Source organism: Callorhinchus milii, unplaced genomic scaffold (genome assembly GCF_018977255.1).
Source record: "Callorhinchus milii isolate IMCB2004 unplaced genomic scaffold, IMCB_Cmil_1.0 Scaffold11, whole genome shotgun sequence".
NCBI lineage: Eukaryota > Metazoa > Chordata > Chondrichthyes > Chimaeriformes > Callorhinchidae > Callorhinchus > Callorhinchus milii.
Genome location: NW_024704752.1, coordinates 1,198,014 through 1,213,805, shown reverse-complemented (window position 1 = coordinate 1,213,805; position 15,792 = coordinate 1,198,014). Strand labels below are relative to the sequence as shown.

Sequence of the window (15,792 nt, the reverse complement as noted above, 5' to 3'; positions counted from 1 at the left end):
TGCTGTGGTGGGGCTGTGCTGTGCTGTGTTGGGGCTGTGCTGTGCTGGGGCTGTGTTGTGTTGGGCTGTAGTGAAAGTGAAAGCTCCAGTTTCTCAGTAAACAGAAACTTATGCTCTGGGGTGAGGTCAAGGGGAAATCCAGAGCGGAGCAGAGCCGCCTCAGCCAGTGCTCAAAAGTCAGGATGGAAACAGAAACATTATCACAATGTGGTGACTGAGTTGAGAGCTGAGAGGGATCTGGGAGAGTCCGGGCTGAGAGCTGAGAGGGATCTGGGAGAGTCCGGGCTGAGAGGGATCTGAGCCGAGAGGCAGAGCCATGGGAGTCAGTAGCTCAGTCAGTTTGCAGAGAGTGGGCTGCTGTCTCCTCGCTTTCTTCCTCTTCCAGTGTCTGTGTGTGTCTCTCACCTTCCTCTACCTGAACCAGGAGCTCAAACAGGTACGAGGCAAAGGCACTCAGTGCGCGAGTGTGTGTGTGTGTGTGTGCGCGCGCTCTGGGACCCCACGCTGCATGAGGGGCAAGTTGTTGGTGTGTTGGTCTCTCACCTTTCTCTACCTGAACCAGGAGCTGAAACAGGAGAGAGATGTGCTCAGTGTGTGTGTGTATCTCTCTGACTGACTGAGGGGCTAACACCCACTCTGAGCTCCGGGCATTGAGAGGCTTAAAGGGTTAAGAAGACCTTCCTCTTCGACCGTACCTACTGTCACCTCCACACCCCCACACACACACCAATGCTCACACACCAACCAGCGGCTCTGCACTGCTCAATGTGACAGAGAGAGACAAAGGGAGAGAGAAACAGAGACAAACAGAGAGACACAGAGACAGATAGATAGACAGACAGAGAGAGAGAGACAAACAGAGAGACAGATAGGCAGACAGAGAGAGAGAGAGAGACAGAGACACAGAGAGAGAGAGAGAGAGAGATAGACAGAGAGACATAGACATAGAAAGTTTCTGCTCTATCTCCTCTGCCTGACCTGCCACTGGCTCTTATGTTATTAATAGTAATAATAATCCTTGCATTTGATATAGCGCCTTATTACATGGCGCTGGTTTGACTGCATATTTCACCGCCTCTGACAAAGCTCCAAGTGTAAACAGTGGAGACTTGACAGCTCAGTGACTTTCCTATAGCCGGGCGCGATGTTGCTTTGCTGTTGATACTCTCCCTCTATCCCTCCGTCTCGCCCCCTCCTTCCGTATCTTCAGGTCGCACCTGAATAACTTCCTCCTCGACCGCGCTTACAGTCACCTCCCCCCTCCCCCGGCTTGGCCCCGTGCGCCATCACTGTCCAGGGCTGTGGGACACTGGCCAGCGCGAGGGGCGCGATCCAAACACAAGTTGTCGTTGATAAACGCTGCTCGTTTGTCGCCGGCGACAAATCAACCGGGAAAATTTCACTCTGTTGATGGTGAACCTCGTGTGGTTTTAATTATTGTAATAATTTTTAATGTTATTAATAATAATCCTTGCATTTGATGTAGCGCCTTAACACATCGTTGAGACGTCTTAAATCGCTTCACGGGATACACGGTAAAGTGGAGTGACTGCATTTTGTCGGCGAAACTTAAATTATAGTTACGGTGTGTCTTACTCCCCCCACTGCCCCCTTTGGTTTCGTGCATAGAAATGATGTGTTCCTCTTTCTCTGACCGTGACTTTGGTCACCCTCCTACACCCCAGCCCCTCCATTCCTTCCCTCCATCTTTCCCTGATCCCACCCGCCAGCTCAGGTGCAAATCCTTGATTGTCCAGTACCTCGGGACGTCCTCCCGACGTGAAAGGCGCTGTGTAGATTTGTTGTTGTTGTTGTGTTCCTAAAGTCTCATAGTTGGGTTCAGTCAAGGAAGTTGTGGGCAGACAGACAGACACAGACAGACACACAGCTCAGGTGTAGCTACACAGGGTGTTGGCGTCAGCAAACTGAAGGGGGAATTGGAGAGCGATCCAGCGAGGATTAAAAGATATGAGAGAAAGAGAGAGAGAGGAATGATGATGATGGTTGAAATGGTGGCCTGGCCCTATGCTCTCTTGTGGCCTGCACATTCCTGAGTGACTAACAACAGAGCTGGAAACATACAGAGCTTGAGAGAGTAATGGTGGGAGACCAGCTGCCAGATCTGAGCTTGGGCACCAATGGCACGAAGGGTCCCCAGAAACAAAATTACCAGTGCTGGCATAGCAGCGCCTGAACAAGCCGGCGTGAGGTCAGTGTCCGGACGTGGCTTCTTTGGTATAAACTAGCAGTTATACAAAACACAAAACTCTGACCCTGAGCCAAAGTGTATTAAAAACAAAACAAGCTGGAGTTTAGAGAAAGGAAGAGAGCTGAACATTGTTGGCTTTGCTCACGCTAGGAACTCAGACAGTCAGGCACGTACACACAGGACAGGACAGCCTTTTTTTGACCAAATGAGGAAAAAAAAACTTGACTCTTAACAGCCCCTTATCACCCTGAGCGCTCAAATTGCTTCCCGAGAACCTTCCTCTTCAAACCACGTCTTTGGCCACCCTCCTACCCACACCCTCCCTGCCCTCCCCTCACCTCCTGATCTCAATCTCCAGCTCGGATCCAAATCCGTTGGGTCAACCTCCCAACGTGAAAGGCGATGTGTAAATGTAATTTGATATTGTACATAAAATGCAAGGAATATTATCAATATTAAGTGTAATTTGCTCTCCAGGCTGAGCCTGGAGTGTGAGGTGTGTCAGACTAGAATGTACCAGCGTGCTGCGTTCAACCCTAGCGCTGTGCAGCGCTCCGAGATGCTATCCTGAGTTAAGGGCACTGTGTAAATGCAAGTGGAGTCTGATAGCCTAGTGGTTGGTGCACTCGCCTCACAAGCGAGAGGACCCGGGTTTGATTCCCGGGTGGGTCAGGGCAAAACCTTACGTAAGTTTCCTTACTCCACACGCCTCCTTTTACCCAGCAGTTAGTAGTTACCTGGTTGTTAATCGATTGGCGGATCGCTTTCTGGGGGTAATAATCCCTAAAAAAAAATGGTGACTGAATCCACAACTGTAAGTCATTGTGGCTCAGTCAGACCGACAGAATATGAAACCACAGCGATCTCTATTTGCGAAATAAATGTGAAGCTGTCTCCCCGGCTTGGCTCCTGCTCTTACTCAACCAACTCGCCTCCCAGATATCAGATATCTTATAGAATTCTGTAAGATGTTTCATATCACAGCTGACATCTCTGACAATATGGTATATACACTTGGTATATGGGGCTCAACCACATAACTGTCCTGTGTTTATAATAATCCTTACATTTGATATCACGCCTTATCACATAAACGAGACATCTCAAAGCGCTTCACAGGATATAGTGTAAAGTGTAACGACTGTGTATTTTGTAGGTTAAAAACTCACCTTTCTTCCTAAATCTTCTTGAAACTGGGCAGGTCAGATGCTGTCCAGTGCTCACTGGAGACGTGTAAATAAAACCAGAGAATGTATTTAACTGAATCTCAGAGAAAATTAGCATGGAGTAGGACCTGGGCCATGTACGGAAAGGTCCCAACACCAAGGGCAAGCATAGTTTGCCATCTAGTCCTCTTGACATGAAAGGTGCTAGATAAATGCAAGTTGTTGTTGTTTGAGGTTAAAGTAGTTTTCTTGGTTCTCCAATGGGGCACAATAACAACAAATTATAATTGTGGAGTGCCTTTCATGTCAGAGGACGTCCCAAGGCGCTGGTACAGTTTGGGTGATCACACATTCCAGACAGGGCTCCCCCCAAAACAGGAAGTTATCCCCACATCCCTTGTCTGAATTTCAGAGAATGTCAGACTGTCTGTTTGGAGTGAGAGGAAGTAGCAGAACTGGGAACACATAGGAACAGGAGGAGGCCATTCAGCCCCTCGAGGCTGTTCTGCCATTCTATAAGATAATGGCCGATCTGTACCTCAACTCCAGTTACCCATCTTTGCCCCATACCCCTTGATCCCCTGATCTCACAAACATCTACCCACCTGAATCTTGAAAATGTGAATAGCTCCAGCATCCATGGGCTTTTGGGGGAGGGCGACAACAGTAGAAACTGGAACAGACATAAGAGTAAAGGAGGTTTGTTTACAGGAATTGCCGCAGTGTTGGTGTGATCTCTGCCCCTGGAGCTAATTATCCCCTAGAATTCCCTTCCTCCCCGCCCTGCTTTGCTGGTCAAGGTACTGATACTGAGCCTCTGCCTCTGGAGCTGAACTACAATCACATTCTGTACAATGTAAATACTACAAACTTCCAAAGACTATTCTTTGTTACACTGTGAATGCCAAAGTGGAAACTGCATTCAATTATAATGATAATAATAATAATTCTTGCATTTCATACAGCGCCTCATCACATCATTAAGATGTCTCAAGCGCACCACAGCAACCTGGAAACTATAAAGCGACTGTGTATTTTGTGGACAAAACGCGGCAGCCAATTATGTGAAGCAGTGTTTCACAAACAGCCGTGGATTCAGTGACCATTTGTTTTTTTTTGAGGGATTATTACCCTGGAAAGTGATCTGCCAATTGACTAACAACCGGGTTCCTACTCACTGCTTGGTTAAACAGAGGCGTGTGGAGTAAGGAAACTTGCCTAGAGTTTCGCCACTGCCTGGGAATCAAACAGGAGCAGGTAACCAGACTTCCTAATGTGAGCGAACATTTGGTTCTGTGCCCGTGTGTAATGTGATCCTAAAGGGAGCTAAACATATTGGAAAAAAAAGCAACTTATTTAACAGTAAAATGAGAGGTGGTTTTCTCACACTTTGGGAATGTTCAAGGTGTTGGAAATATACATTCTTGTGGGATTCCCAGTTCTTTAGCAAATTTCTTTCGGTCATGAAATGTCCTCTTAAGTTACATCCTCGTGACATCAGCAAAACCTCCCAAAGCGAGTCACGGTAAGAGCACAAAAATCCTCTGTCAAAACGTAACTATTTCTTCAGACTCTGGAAATCCCTACTCCGCACCCCTCTGTTTACTCAGCAGTAAGTAGGAACCCGGTTATTAGTCATTTGGCAGATTGCTTTTCTGGGGGCAATAATCCCCTTCAAAAAATTTTTTAAAAATGTGGTCAATCGATCCACTGTGCGCAATTGACTGCCGCATTTCATCCACAAAATATACGGCCAATTCACTTCACAATATATTCTATGAAGCGCTTTGAGATGCGTGGAAGACATGATAAGGCTCTGAATCAAATACAAGGATTATGATTATCCCATTGTAAAGGCAAAATGGAATGTGGTTAACAGTCTGTGAGAACCCCTGTTATGCCACCTGTTAAATAGCACTGTTGTTATCATCTGAATAGAGATTAGATCCATCGACTGAATAAAATACAGCCACAAACACATTACATGTGAACGTTCTGCCAAACAGGAAGAAGTTTGGTAAAACGTCAGGCAATTGTCTGTCGTGTTGGCTTACAAACAGAAATTAACAACTAGCATTTACAAGCTACCGCCTCACGGAATAGGGCCTGGAGTGTATTAGCTATCAGTTGAGTAATCTCAGCAACAATACTGCTTGCAAAACAGAAGCTAACCAGCACAAACCAGTTAATTATGGGCTGTTGAAAGCTGAGGACAAGAAATCAGAGTGGGAATGGATTACAAAACAGGTTGAGATGGAGAATTTGATCTCTTGCTTCCTCCAGAATAACATGATCTGAAAGTCTCATTCTGGGTTTAATTTCTTTATCGTTCGAAGCATCTCAGAAACCATTACAAGGCCCCCTCTCAGACATCCCATTGTAAGCTGTGGCTCATCTGGTGTCATCCACAAAATACACAGACGCTCCACTATACAGTATATTCTGTGAAGCGCTTTGAGACAACAACAGCAACAATTTGCACTTATATAGCACCCTCTACGCAGGGTTGCGACTCAACGATGTGATTGGGCTCTATATCAAATGCAAGTATTTTTATTATTTTCCCTTGATCTGAATCACGTCTCTAGTGAAATCCGTCACTGCTGCGGAATTCATTTTTATGTAAACTTTCTCCAGATGGAGTGAACTCACCCGGCCTGCGTTTAGCTCTGAGGGGAGACTGGCCAAGTCAAACAGCTCTATTATTACTCCAACTTCAAACAATGCCATCTTTGTACAGCACAGCCAGACTCCTGTGGCTTCACTGTAGAACGCTCCACTTGATGTGGTCTTCAACCCCAGGAGCTGTGAGCGAGAAACACGATGCCTAGTAGAGCATTCGCCTCACAAGCGAGAGGACCTGGGTTCGAAACGTTGCGTAGCAACAACAACTTGCATTTATATTGCGCCCTTCAGGCAGGGTAATGCCCCAGAGGGCAAGCTTCCTTATCCACACACCTCTGTTTACCAGCAGTAAGCAGGAAGCTGGTTGTTAGTCAATTGGCGGATTGCTTTCCTGGTGTAATAATCCCTTTTTAAAAAAAATTATAACTTGGTCACTCAATCCACGACTGTTGCTGTGCACAATTGGCTGCTGTGTTTCACCCACAAAATACACAGACAATTCACTTTACAGTATATTTTGTGAAGCACTTTGAGACGTCTCGAAGGTGTGATAAGGCGCTGTATCAAATGCAAGGATTATTATTATTTACCATGCTCCTCCACCCAATCTCTCATCAACCACCCAGTGCAGCGGCAGAAAAGATATCTGCAGGTTTGTCTTACTGACACAGGAAGGAAAACTGCAGGTGGGGTGTGAAGGGCAAGTTCAGGACAGACACCAGAGAGTTTTCCTTAACAGCAGCTCAAACTGGTTACGAGAAAAACATCTAAAAGATTGTGTAATGACCTTCGGCCGTCTCTACATTCCTCCCACGCTTCCTTACCCCACACAGTCTGTTTACCTAGCAGTAAGTAGGAACCTGGTTGTTAAATCAGTTGGTGGATCACTTTTCAGGGTTAATAAACCGTCCCCCAAAACATTTGGTCACTCAATCCACGACCGTTTGTGGGACACTGCTGGGTGCAGTTGGCTGCTACGTTTCGCCCACAAAGTACACAGTCAATTCACAGTATATTCTGCGCTTTGAGACGTCTCAACAACGTGATAAGACGCTATATCTGATGCAAAGATTATTATTCGTAAGCGCAGGAGGCTATCGGTGCATTTAAGAAACCGTTGTGTGCTGCAATCGAACGATGTACGGGGGAAACATTCTGCGAGGTTGAGAGCGTTCTTGCTACGAACCTCAGCAGTGAAGCCACCTGGCGGTGCACTTGGACACACGGACGAGGAAAGAATTGCCGGTTTGTCACATAGGTGTTGTCCCCTAGAATTTGATTTGATTTGCAAATAAGCAGCCTGGCGGGTGGACTTTGACCATTGATAGAGAGAGCTCCGTTCCACTGTTCCTGTCCTGGTTAGATGTCCCTGTTAGATCCTGGACTGATGAGACAATTTCCAGTTATACAAACAAGTTCCTTCATTTCCTGTTGCCAGGATGCACTGTGTGTATTTTTAATAGTAATTGAGGAAGGCTGTTTGGTTGGTCTCTCGGTGAGTTTCCTGGTCATCTGTATATTGCAAACTCCGAAAAGACAGAACAGAAAAGTTCCATAAAGAAACACAGCTTTATTGAATGGGGAATGCAGGGAATCCTATATTCCCTTTGATATATTATATTGATACATTGTTATATCAAATCCAAGGATTATTATTATTATAATCCTCCCCCTCAGCTCCTGTTAACCCTGCAGCCAAAGCCCTAACGGGGAGGGTGGTCCCAGCTGGACAAGCAGCGCGAAAGCTTGGCCAGACAGCGGCTTCAATGGCAAACTGTGTGGGTTTACAACAACAACAACAACAACAACCCATTTATAGAGCGCCTTTCATGTCGGGAGGACGTCCCAAGGCGCTGTACAGTTGGCTCAGGACCCGAGCATTGGGGGGAAATGGTCAGGGTGAGGGTTTAGCTGGTGGTTAGACTCCAGCAGTTACCCCAACGCACACTCTGGGATCCCCAAGCCTTGGCTGTTGCCAACCTGCGCCTAATACTCTCTGGAATTAGGTAAACAGGATGCGTCCCTCCAGGGAGAGAGAGAGAGAGAGAGAGAGCGCATTCCATTCCAACAATCTATCTGTGGGATTTCTATGTGTAGGTGGGATGCAGGGAATTGTCAATTGGGTTTGGAGACTCTTAAGCAAAGGTGATGGGTGTGTTAGTCAGGCACCGGCTGATCACCCAAAAATTGAGTGTCACAACACAAACAACTGCTCAGTTTGTTAGAAGTTGTGGCACCGAACATGGCAATGGATCATTATCTGCCATGAAAATGATCACTCACACTCTCACTCACACTGAGCCTCTGGACGTCTAAACAAAGTTAAAACTTCTCAATACATTTATCATCATACTTCCACATGTTTCAGGTGTTAGTCATTGCACTGCAGACGAAACAAAATTAGGGTAACAGGACTTTGGGGACGCCTTGTACAATAGGGGGAGAGAGCAGAAACCAGGAGATCGCTCTATCACATCACAGGGCCCTCAGTGACCTGCTGACTCTGTGCCGACAGCCTCACCTCACAGTACCTGAACTGATTTACTTATTGGATTCATTGCAGCTGGTTTCTAGGAAACCTGCTTGAGGGGAATGGTCTTCGTGGTGACTGGCTGCCTGGAATGATTAGCAAACTGGGTGTCGCTTTATACTGGACAAAGGGGGTGAGGTGTAACAACAACAGCTTGCAGTTATATACCACCCTTCATGCAGGGCAGCATTTGGGAGCCCTTAACAGTAATGGAGCCTGACACCAAGCCGGGAGGAGTGGGTAAGCACGGTCAAAGAAAAGGAGTAAAGGGGTGAGGAGTAAAGGCTGAGCGCAAAACAAATCCCCTCCCTCTGCCAACGTAATTGTAACCAATTTCCAAGTTCCTCCCACACCTGAGCTGTGCACAGACAGACAGCGCTCTCAATGGTAAGCTGTGTGGCTTTAGCTGGTTATACTCCAGCAGTTACCCCAACGCACACTCTCGGCTCCCAAAGCCTTAACTCTTGCCAACCTGCGCCTAATACTTTCTAGAATTAGGTAAGCAGGATGTATCCCTCCAGTGAGAGAGAGAGAGAGAGAGAGCGCATTTCCATTCTAACGATCTATCTCTGGGATTTCCATGTGTAAATCTCAGTTTGGTTTGGAAACTTTTAAGCAACGGTGATGGGTTTCCCTATGTGTCAGACACCCGGCTGGGCAAAATAAAGCTGTGAATGGCTCTGCATTACTCACCCACAGTCACTACACATCTTAACGAGTCACATTCCATAAGTGCAAGAGACGAAGGCTGTTGCTAGGCTTTTATCGTAGTAATAATTTTTGCAATTGATACAGCGTCTTATCACATCTTCAAGACATCTCAAAGCGCTTCATAGGAAAGACTGTAAAGTGAATTGAAATCCTGAAAGTGGGCGAAACGTGGCAGCCAATTGCGCACAGCAGCGTCCCATAAAGAAACAATCGTGGATTGAGTGACCAAATTATTATTATTATTTATTTATTTGAAGAGATTATTACTCCTGGAAAAGCGATCCGCCAGTCAACTAACAACCGGGTTCCAACTTGTCTAAGGTTTTGCCCGGAATGGAACCCAGGTCCTCTCACTTTTAAGCAATGGTGATGGGTTTCCCTATGTGTCAGACACCCGGCTGGGCAAAATAAAGCTGTGAATGGCTCTGCATTACTCACCCACAGTCACTACACATGTTAACGAGTCACATTCCACAAGGAAAGTGCTCTAACCAGTGAGCTACAGGACTGGCAGTGCATCAATACTCAGGGGTTAATCTCTCTCTGAGATACGACTCTAACCTTGTCATCCCCGATGTTGCGAGAGTTATGTTGTCTGTTTATGTCCAGGAGCAGAGCTGGGCTGACTGTGTGTTCAGACTAATTTACACTGTGCCCTGTGTGTGCACTCCAAACAACAACATCTTGTCTGTTATTTAATTGGAATCATTTTACAATTTGAACATAAAGCAGAGCCTGCAATTGACATGCAGGAACAATGATCATTCTTTTTACCCCCAAGAAATGTCACATCTGCACGCAATATGTAAATATAAAGGCTCAATACTAAACTAGCAAAGAACCGGAGTTTCCAGATTATTCAGATCTTCGTGTCTGTGCTGGTGCTCGCTCCCCCACTGGAGCTCTCTACTCTAACCCCATTCCCTGCTCTCTCACCATCATGTCATTGCCAGTGACATGTTACCAAGGCTTTACCGCAGTGGCTGTTAGTGACCTGGGAGCATTCCTAAACGGTGGACGGAGGAAATCACAGTGAGGTGGTGTGGAAACCGAGATCCGTCTGTACTTGTTCTCTCCGCTGAAGCCGTGTGTGAGTGTGTACACAGCTGGGAGGGAATAAAGTACTTCATCCGCACACGTCAACAAACCTTAAGGCCCAGATCCACCCACAGTTGTAGCAGACAGATTTGGCACAAGAACCTAGTCTATGTTCACGTTGCCAAAACAATACTGCTGTAGTCTCAGCTGTGTACTCCCCCCTCCCCCTCCCTCCTTCTCCAGACAAGCCCTACAACTGTGCGGGCCCAATATCTCAATCTCCCACCACCTCACCACTGTGTCTGTCCTCACATCTGCCACAAAGTCTGCTGCTGTGCTGGAATTTAGATGTCAAATAGGAACAGGAGGAGGCCATTCAGCCCTTCGAGCCTGTTCCACCTTTCTAGAGGATCATTTCTAATCTACACTCAACTCTAATTACCCGCCTTTGCCCCTTATCCTCTGATACCCTGACCTAACAAACATTTATCCACCTCAATCTAGAAAATGTGAATGGACCCAGCAATATCTTCAGTCATGTAGAGACACACAAGCCAAGCTTCATTGGGCACAGTGTCCAGACTGAGACAGTGTGTGAGGTCACATTGGCCAGACATTGTTGTGAGGAGGGCCAGGCTGGCCAGACATTCCAGGCCGCCTGCTTCGTATTACAAGTCATCGTTAGTTATTCCAGTGATTTTATTCCCAAAGCAAAACTAAGCAGCAAAATGTCATGTCAGGTCACAGACTGTTTGTGTGTGGGCAGGTTCATTTCACAGTCTGCTCGTTTGCATGAATCACTTTAGCTTGTGCTGAAAAGTACTGCTATTTATTGCTGTGCTAGTGTCTGAGGCGAGGTATAAGAGCCTCTAGACATCTGTTCTATGCCGGATAATGCACAGGTTTGCAGGGGTAAGTAACCCTCAGAGGGAGTGGAAATATTGCCCACAAAATACACAGTCACTGCACTTTACAGTATGTTCTGCAAAGCGATTTCAGACATCTCAACGGTGTGATAAAGCGCTGTGTAAAGTGCAAGGATTATTATTATTGTATAATTTAGGTAATCATTTAAAAAAAAGTGTAGCTTAAACTCAGTTCTTCCCTTTCCCTTGATTGTTGAACACTGCAGCTCGGTGCCAAAATATAGCAACAACAACAACAACGTGTATGTATATAGCAACCCTCACACAGGGTAGTGTCCCTGAGCACATACACCACCCCCCAGATCTGATTAATATCTGTGCCCCCAGTGTTGAACAGGAAGTACGTTAGCACGCAGTGTGTGATTGCATATGGTAACGTACACAAGGAAGTAGCTGAATTTTATATATGAATCACGAGCAAAAAAAAAATAGCTTGAGTTCAGAGCTGGAACATCTCATTGCCTCTGTGTGTGGGGATGTATTATGGCAACAGCTGTGTCAGCATCGAACGGCTCACAATCTGGCCACAAGCAGCAGGAACTCATAACACAGGACCCTATCCTGCGTGAGGGGCAAGTTGTTGTTGTGGGGTACGGTATACAATAAACCTGATGTAGTTGATTGCTAAGGATAGATTTTCATTTATAAACCAGGAACAAAGGTGCTTTTGATGTAGTTCAGAATCATCTACATCATTGGATACTGTATTTACTGTATTTGGAAAAATAATAATTTTGCGAAACACCCACTCCCTCTGAGTGTTACTTACCTTAGGAAAATACAGCAGCGATCTCAGCTGAATGGCCAGACGGGCCTTGGAGGAGGCAAGGGCCAGAGAGACAACAGTGGTGACAACAGTCACTCAAATTTTACTGCTCTGATCGCTGGTTGTCTGTAATGGTTGGCGATTCAGAAATGCTGTGTGAGTTCACCATCGGTAACAGCTGGAGCTCACGCTGATTGAAATGTTTGGCTTTCAGATCCAAAAGGCGTATTCCCAGAGCAGCGTGGCCTGCCTGATGGGGGATGGCTTGGTCTCTGGCCCTGGAGATGCTCTCGAGGTCCTTGACTCCGTGAACGCACCGCGGAGGGAGGACGCCTGCTGGCAATTCAAGACACAGATTCAGAAGCTCACTGAGCAGGTACAGTCAACAACAACAACTTGTATCCATTTAGCGCCACTCACACGGGCAGAGATTCGGAGCACTTGAACAGGCACTGAGCAGGTCTTTGGCTTCTGAATGCATCTCATCATTACCATGCAATAAGATGAACCAACAAGTTTAGAACCAATATTCTACTACCGTCTGTCTCCCTTCCTCCCTCCCTCCCTTCCTCCCTGCCCCCAGCTCAGAATCAGGCTCCGCCAATGTTAAGCACTCTGAGACACTGCCCCGCTAGAAGGGCGCTATGTAAATGCAAGTTGTTGTTGTTGTAACTACACACAAAACGCTCTGGTGTTCTGACGTGATGAGACACTACAAAATGGAGGTTAGTCTTCGTACAACATTCTGTGGGTGTGGTCAGGGCTGGTTGAATGGTGATCAAGCGGTGACGGAGTGGGGGTGGAGGGGGTTACAGTGCAGACAGGTATGAAACACCCCGTGGTAAAGCCCTGGGCGGTTTGGTGAGGGCTGAGCTGGGGTTGGCCTCGGTACCCGATTAATTAAACATGAATAAATACCGAGTCATAAACGTTGGAACATGAAAAGTGTAACGTTCACTATGAAGGTCTGTCCATTAACATTCACTGTGAAGAGCCGCACATTAATAATAATATTAATAAAAATCCTTGCATTTGATATTACGTCTTATCACATCATTGAGACGTCTCAAAGCGCTTCACAGAATATACTATAAAGTGGAGTGACTGTGTATTTCGTGGGTGAAACGCGGCAGCCAATTGCGCTCAGCAGCGTCCCACAAACAGTGACCACATTTTTTTTGGAGGGATTATTGTAGAGTCCTGCAGTGTATCGGCTCTCTACCTCAATCCTAATTACTTGCTGTCTCTCCCCCCCTTTTTACACTGTTCCTCTTTAAGTGTTTATCCAGTTCTCCTTAAACATTGCTCTGCTCTTGGCCTCAGTTGCATTCAGGGCAAAGCATGTGGTGTGTTGTCTAATGGAGATGAAAGGCTACACATTATGTGGACTTACTGTCTCTCACATGTCTTTGAGGATAAAATGGTTCTTTCCAAAATTATCACACTCTGGAGGTGGAATTTATTGAGTGAAGTGGATGCTGAGAGGGTTAGGCTGGATTAGATACCTTCTTCCACCTTCTCAATCACTGTCTTCGGTCACACAAACTCTGTCCGAGCTGTAGCCCTTGCTTTTGGAAAGTTTCCCGTGTGTTTCTCAGTGTGTTCCCAACCAGAAATACACGGCACAAACAAACAAATTCAGACAATCAGAGAAAATATATTCTGAAAGATGTCTTTTCTTTGTTGATTGCTTTTTACAGATCTTATCAAATCGATATGAACAAGACATGTCCATGGCTGTAAAAGGTAAAGCTGTAATATATTTACGTTCTGCTCTATAAGGTCGAGCCTATCTCCACTGAGTTTATATATTACTGCATCTGTCAACAGCACCTAATCCCAAAGCCAACTGCTTACTGTCACTGACCATTCACACGCACACATTAACACTAATGTACATACCTAATCACACAGTCTAAGCTGATGCTGCAATACAGCAATGAGGGGGTGTTACATTGTCAGAGGTGCCGTCCTTTGGATAAGACGTTAAACCGCGGTCCTATCTGCCTGTTCAAGTGGACGTTAAAGATCCCGCAGCGCTATCAGGAAAGAGAAGGGAGTCTCTCTCTCTCTCCCGGTATCCTGGCCAACAATCTCCCAAATAAAATTGGTCACTCACTTCATGGCTGTTTGTGGGACGCTGCTGTGCGCACTTAGCTGCTGCGTTTTGCCCACAAATATACAGTCAATTCACTTGTATATTCTGTGAAGCGCTTTGAGACGTCTCAAAGACGTGATAAGGCGCTGTATCGAATGCAAAGATTATATATTATTATTTCCTTTCAGGTGAAATCTCCCGTTTCCTTGATTACCCAACCCAGACTCACACTGATGTGCGGCCTTCCTCACCCAAGGTGGCAGCTCATGTGACTGGAGACTATAAGGGTGAATTCGAACCAACAGGAGGTAGGCGTCCATCCTGAAACACAGCATCGCAAAGCAGACCTTACGGCAAAGTCTTAAGATGCTAAAAGTCACAGAGGAAGTGAACCTGGAATAATACTTTCAGATATGTCAGGAGGTCATGTGGGTTTGGGTGATGAATCGACAATTTCAGGGTGGTCAACAGGGCGCATTTCTTTACATAGAGGGTAATCTGCGAACCTCTTTGAGGCTAAATAATTTGGAGCCCCATAGCATATTGGTTAGAGCTCTCACCTCACAAGCGAGAGGACCCGGGTTCGATTCCTGGGCAGGGAAAACCTAGGCAAGTTTCCTTACTCCGCACACCTCTGTTTATTTAGCAGTAAGTAGGAACCAGGTTGTTCGTTGATTGGCGGATCGCTTTCCGAGGCTAATAATCCTTTCAAAAAATAAATAATAATAATAATTTTGGTTAATCCATGACTGTTTGTGGAACGCTGCTGCGTTTAATTGGCTGCCACGTTTTGCCCACAAAATACACTCTACAGTATATCCTGTGAGACGCTTTGAGACGCGATATCAAAGGCAAGGATTATTATTATTATGATCCTGTAATAGGGAGATGTTTGGGTTAATATTCTGGGTGAAGTCAAACTGGCGTCTGACATTCCGACCTCTCTGTTGATGGCAGGCCGAACGGTGAGAGAGCTGCACGGGCAGAAGATAAAGACCTGGGAATCTCAGCGAGGCTTGGCTTTTCTGTACAGCGTGGAGTACGAGGCTGGAGAACTGATCATCCCGAGAACGGGTCTGTATTACATTTATGGTCAGACATATTTCCGATATCGTGAGGCCGAGAGCGATGACGACTCCCAATCAGGCGACTCATACAGAACCTCCAGAAACAAGCAAATGGTTCAGTACATTTATAAAAAGATCAACTACCCCGTCCCCATCCTCCTGATGAAGAACGCGAGAACAACCTGCTGGGCCAAGGATTCTGAGTATGGATTGTATTCCATTTATCAGGGTGGAGTCTTTGAACTCAAATACAGAGACAGGATATTCGTCACCGTCAGCAACGCTAGTCTGATTGACATGGACGGAGAATCCAGTTACTTTGGGGCATTTCTCATCAGTTAAGAGATTGGCGACAGAAATCCCCTGGGGTAGACTGTGCAAATCGGAGGTTCTGCTGTGATCCTGGTCAAAGCAGATCTTGTAGGAAAGGAGCAGAGGGCACGGCAAAGAACAACTTGACATCTCAAAGCTTACGAATCACAGGAGTCCCATAGCATATTGGTTAGAGCCCTCTTCTCACGGCGAGAGGACCCGGGTTCGATTCCCGGGCGGTGGCGAAACCTTAGGCAAGTTTCCACGTGCCTCTGTTTACCCAGCAGTAAGTAGGAACCCGGTTGTTTGTCGATTGGCGGATCTCTTTCTGGGGGTAAAAAATC

The 15,792-nt window shown here is 46.2% G+C and overlaps 1 protein-coding gene across 1 annotated transcript; it reads left to right on the top strand.

Annotated features, from left to right (window-relative positions):
* Positions 1-44: 44 nt before the first annotated feature.
* Positions 45-15,641, top strand: tnfsf10 (TNF superfamily member 10). Its single transcript, XM_007911250.2, has 5 exons — positions 45-436; positions 12,186-12,347; positions 13,672-13,717; positions 14,258-14,377; positions 15,027-15,641. Exons 1-5 carry the CDS (start codon positions 317-319, stop codon positions 15,476-15,478), a joined length of 900 nt encoding a protein of 299 aa, XP_007909441.1. The 5' UTR covers positions 45-316; the 3' UTR covers positions 15,479-15,641.
* Positions 15,642-15,792: the final 151 nt, after the last annotated feature.

Bases quoted from the DNA above. Each gene is read 5' to 3' on its own strand.
- tnfsf10 (XM_007911250.2), top strand. From the start codon at position 317: ATGGGAGTCAGTAGCTCAGTCAGTTTGCAGAGAGTGGGCTGCTGTCTC. The intron at 12,348-13,671 runs GTACAGTCAACA...TGCTTTTTACAG, and splicing joins TTCAGAAGCTCACTGAGCAG to ATCTTATCAAATCGATATGA. The intron at 14,378-15,026 runs GTAGGCGTCCAT...TGTTGATGGCAG, and splicing joins TGAATTCGAACCAACAGGAG to GCCGAACGGTGAGAGAGCTG.